Source organism: Alosa alosa, chromosome 21 (assembly GCF_017589495.1).
Source record: "Alosa alosa isolate M-15738 ecotype Scorff River chromosome 21, AALO_Geno_1.1, whole genome shotgun sequence".
NCBI lineage: Eukaryota > Metazoa > Chordata > Actinopteri > Clupeiformes > Clupeidae > Alosa > Alosa alosa.
The window spans coordinates 28,896,906-28,901,905 of record NC_063209.1 but is presented as its reverse complement, the minus strand read 5'-3'; the positions used below and the strand labels follow the sequence as shown (position 1 = coordinate 28,901,905).

At 44.4% G+C, this 5,000-nt stretch overlaps 1 protein-coding gene across 1 annotated transcript in view; it reads right to left on the bottom strand.

Moving 5' to 3' along the window:
* Nucleotides 1–5,000, bottom strand: part of LOC125286152 (aryl hydrocarbon receptor nuclear translocator-like protein 1) — a 21,887-nt gene that overhangs the window by 12,033 nt on the left and 4,854 nt on the right. The window contains exons 2-9 of the mRNA XM_048230918.1: nt 3,047–3,307; nt 2,725–2,872; nt 2,580–2,600; nt 2,083–2,121; nt 1,879–1,911; nt 1,447–1,604; nt 1,141–1,220; nt 96–191 (exon numbers count right to left, since the gene is read on the bottom strand). Of these exons, the coding sequence (XP_048086875.1) occupies nt 96–191; nt 1,141–1,220; nt 1,447–1,604; nt 1,879–1,911; nt 2,083–2,121; nt 2,580–2,600; nt 2,725–2,872; nt 3,047–3,059 (588 nt within the window). The 5' untranslated portion in view covers nt 3,060–3,307. The remainder of the gene's footprint in view (nt 1–95; nt 192–1,140; nt 1,221–1,446; nt 1,605–1,878; nt 1,912–2,082; nt 2,122–2,579; nt 2,601–2,724; nt 2,873–3,046; nt 3,308–5,000) is intronic.

Sequence of the window (5,000 nt, the reverse complement as noted above, 5' to 3'; positions counted from 1 at the left end):
CCTCCACAGACAGACTAAAAACTAATTTACTGTATTACTGATTACTGACAGTGGCACAGCTGAATCGTGTGTGTGTGTGTGTGTGTGTGTCACACAATCTGGCTGTAGTTGAGAATTTTATAAACAGATTCTGAAGACAAAGAATCTTCCCGATCGCACCTACAACGAAGAAGGAAAAGCAAATCCGCTACCTGCAGGAGAAAAGAAGAGGAAAAGAAAGGAAAGAATGGATAGAAGGCTAGTTATCAGCTCATCAATGACAAAGCAGGCCCTAGAAGTGTGTGTGTGTGTGTGTGAGAAAGTGTAACAAATATGTGTGTGTGTGTGTGAGAGGAGGAATAATGAAGAGAGGAGGTAATGTGTGTGTGTATTAGAAAGGAAGTGTGTGTCATAAATAATGAAAGGAAAAGGTTAGTGTAATGGAGGTGTGTATAATGAAGAAAAGGAGAGGAGTGTTTAGTAATAATGAAAGAAAGGAGGTAAAGTGTAATGAATGAGAAGAAAGTTTGTAATAAGAGGATGTTGTGTAATGTGTGAAAAGGGAAATTAATGTCATTAAGAGAAGGAAAAGTAATAATATATAAGGAAATAATAATAATAATAATGAAAGAGAGAGGAAGTATATCTGAAAGAAAGGAAAGGTGTGTGTGTATGAAAGGGAGGTAATAATAATGTAAAGAAAGAAAGGAATGTAATAATAGAATAAAGGGAGTGTAAAGTGTGTGTGAGAGAGGGTATGTAAGTGTAAAGGAAGTGATAATAATAATAATAATAATAATGTAAATAAAGAAAGATGAAAGGAAGTGTGTGTAAGAGTAAAGAAAAGATGTAATAATGTGTAATGTAATAATATGAAAGAAAGGGTAATAATATAAAGTGAAGAAAGGTGTAATGTGCGAATAATGTAAAGAAAGGAATAGTATGTAATATATATGTAAAGAAAGAAAGTGAGAGTGAGAGAAAGGAATGTGTGTGGGGAGAGGGAGTGTGTGTGTGTGTGTGAGAGAGGGAGTGTGTGAGTGTGTGTGTGTGTGTGAGAGAGAGGGGTGTGTGAGAGAGGGAGTGTGTGTGTGTGTGTGTGAGAGGGGAGTGTGTGTGTGTGTGTGAGAGAGGGAGTGTGTGTGTGTGAGTGTGTATTACCCTCAGTATGAGCTGCTTCAGCTCATCATCAGACAGGAATGCAGGCTTGTAGTTGGCCTCAGTGTACGGGTTAGCAGCACCTAAACACACACACACACACACACACACACATTGAGGACACCAAAGTGAAAAAATCTAATTCAAAGTGAAAAAATCTAACACACACACACATGCACGCACGAACACATACGCGCGCGCACACACACATGCACGCACGGACACACACACACACACATTCACGCACGGACACGCACACATGCACGCACGTACACACACACTCGCACACATGCGTGAGTGTGTTCTGACCTCGTAGGGTCTTCATGTGCTGCACCGCCATGCGCAGCACGGTGAGCTTGTCCAGTTTGCGGGACATGGCGTTACAGGTGGGCACCAGGGAGGCCAGCTCATCAATGAAGCTGTTCATCTTATCATGCCGACGCTTCTCAATCTGGCTATGGGCCTCCCTACAATGACCAAACACACACACACACACAAGCAGGCGTACACGCACACCACACACACGCACGTACACACACAAACACATGCGCACACACGCACTCACACAACACACGCGCGCACACACACGCACACACACACACACACACACACAAACTGTTAGATACTAGAGGCCACATACAGTAGTATGCAGATACACTTCATCTGCTGTACATTTGTTTGGGTGTGAGAGAGAGAGAGAGTTTGAGAGAGAGAGAGTGTGTGTGTGTGTGCTGTTGGTACCTTGCATGCTTGATGCGACCTTGTTGATCAGCACTGCAGACAGAGAAGAGGATCAGTAAACATTCATGCACACGCACGCACACACACACATATATGTATATATATATATATATAATCAATCACACACACACACACATATATATATATATATATATATATATTTTCACACACATGCACGCAAACACGCACACACACACACTCTACCTGCCCAGCTGCTTGTCCTTATCGGTCTCCATGCTGTCACTGTGGAAGAGGAACATAGAGAGGACATGAGCTCTAGAATCAACCACACACACACGCACACACACACACACACACGCACATACACACGCATGCACACGCACACACGTACGCACACGCACTGCGCACACACACACACACATACAAAAAGACACAAACATCAATCACACACACACACACACACACACAAAGATACACACTCACACACAAAGATATACGCGCGCACACACACACACACATATTCAAACACAAAAACATGAACCCCAGAAACCATCTCCAGAAACAACCATCACGCACACATACACTCTTATACACACATACTGTACATACACACACACATACTATTAATACACACACACACATAAACACACACACTCCAACATTAAGGTACGTTCAAACTCAGAAATACTCACACTCATTTAATTAGTGTGTGTGACTTTTAGTATTGTTTAGATACTCACTCGAAAGAAAAGCCATCAAATCTGTGGAAGGACCAAATGTAGAGATTACACATCTGTCAGGGTTCCAACACCAACACATACCCTCCCTCTTGCACTTGGAGTGTGTGTGTGTGTGTGTGTGTGTGTGTGTGTGTAGCCTACTCACTGGTAGTCTGAGGAGCTGTTCTTCCTCTTACGGTTGTAGTCGAGGCCAGTCGTTCCTATGGAACTGCTGATGAGGTCAGCGTTGCCTGGCGACATGAAGTCACTCATGGTGGAGGAAATGTCCATCCTCTGGTCAGCCATCAGCTCCTCTGGAGAGACAGAGAGGAGGAAGAGAGAAAGGGAGAGAGGAGAGAGGAGGGAGAAGAACACACACACACACACACACACACACACACACACACATATTGGGACTATCATTATTATTGTTAAGATGGGTGCTTAACTCACCACACATATTAATGAGTGATGCTTGTTAAACTCACCACAGATGTTCATGAGTGCATCTCAGTCTAGCAGTTCTGTAAATCTCTTGCAGGTCCCACGTGATTATGTAGATCGGTCACAGGTTCCGTGGTTCTTTAGATCTGTCACAGGTTCCGTGTGGTTCTTTAGACCCGTCACAGGTTCCGTGGTTCTTTAGATCTGTCACAGGTTCCGTGGTTCTTCAGATCTGTCACAGGTTCTGTGTGGTCCTCAGTGGTCTCTCAAGGTCCTAATAGTATTATGGTCAGCACCTCTTCTCTCTAACAAGGGAGAGGAAGGAGAGATATTTGTGTCAGAGTGTGTGTGTGTGTGTGTGTCTTAAGTCTGTTTAAGACACCTGTACCTTCCTCTCACAACACAGTGTGTCTGTGTGTGTATGGGGGGGCAGTCTGATGTAACAGATGATGGGGGGGGGGGGGGGCAGTGGGAGTGGGCTTATGCAATGTGGTCTCCCCGCCCACACACTCTAGAAGATGAGAACCAGTGATAACACTTGACAGTCTGTTGTAACAGATAATGAACTGTAGTGAGGTTTCACAGGTAAAGGCGTGTGTGTGTGTGTGTGTGTGTGTGCTCCGAGTGTAACGGAGGCGAACCAAGCTAGCATGCTAGTTGTGCATGTAAATCCTCACAGCCCTAACCTGAAGAACGCTTCTAACCGCTGAGTTGGAGGCCTGGGCTTTTAGCTCAGTGGTTAGAGCGTTCGACTCCCATGCCGGTGTGTATTGAGGTGGCGAGTTCGAGGGCCGTGAGCGGCGGACGAATTACGGCGAATTCCGACCTTATCACGACCTTTGTTACACGAGGACAATGGCCCTTATGATATAATTGACATGTGTAAGTTGCTTTGGAAAAAAACATCTGCTAAATTAATAAATGTAATGTGTGTGTGTGTGTGTTAGGGATGTACCAGTTTATTCACAGCAAGTATGAGCATTTTTGTAGTTGCGAGAGAGAGAGAAAAAAAGAACATTGCATTGACTTGGGGTCTTGGAGCATCCCATAATGATCTAACTACCGCTTGGAGCATCCCATAATGATCTGACTACCGCTTGAAGCATCCCATAATGATCTACGAACTACGGTCTTCAGGTGTTCACACAAAAGGGCAGCTTGCTCTCCCCTTGAGAGGGCCATTCTTACTTTGGGTTTTGGACATGCAACACTGCACTCAGACACATTGCAAACACACAATATCCATGCAGTACTGACGACTGACTTGGTCCCATCTCACACCACATCCATGCAGTACTGACGACTGACTTAGTCCCATCTCACACAACATCCATGCAGTACTGACGACTGACTTAGCCCCATCTCACACTCACAACACCCCAGCCATGCACAAGTACACTCTACACACACACACACACATGCACAAGTACACTCTACACTCACACCCCAGCCATGCATAAGTACAGTACACTCTACACAGAGTATGCCGCTAGCATAGGTCATGTATTCAACACACATCCATGAATCTTGCTAGTTTTATGTTTTTGAAGTCAGCAGAGAATTTTTAGTAAAGAGTAAAGGACCACAATATCGGCCTGATACCCTATGCCGGTATCAGAATCGGTGTGTGTGTGAGAGTGTGTGTGTGAGTTATGGGGATGTAATACATCACAGCTGTTTGGTTGTCTGATCAGCAATGTGATTAACAGTTATGAAAGCAAGTTTAAAACACACACACACACAGATCTGTCAGAGAATGCCCTCATAAAAACACATATACAAAACAGATAGATACATAGATAGATACTTTATTGATCCCCGAGGGGAAATTCAGGAACCATACAACTAAGATACAACTGCATCAGCAGAGGGCTCACTGACCAGCAGTTGTGTGTGTGTGTGTGTGTGGGGGGGGGGGGGGGGGTGGAAGAGGTCAACTGAGCTGATGGCTCTCTTTGTGTGTGTGTGTGTGAGGTAAGTGGGCTTATGCAATTTGTT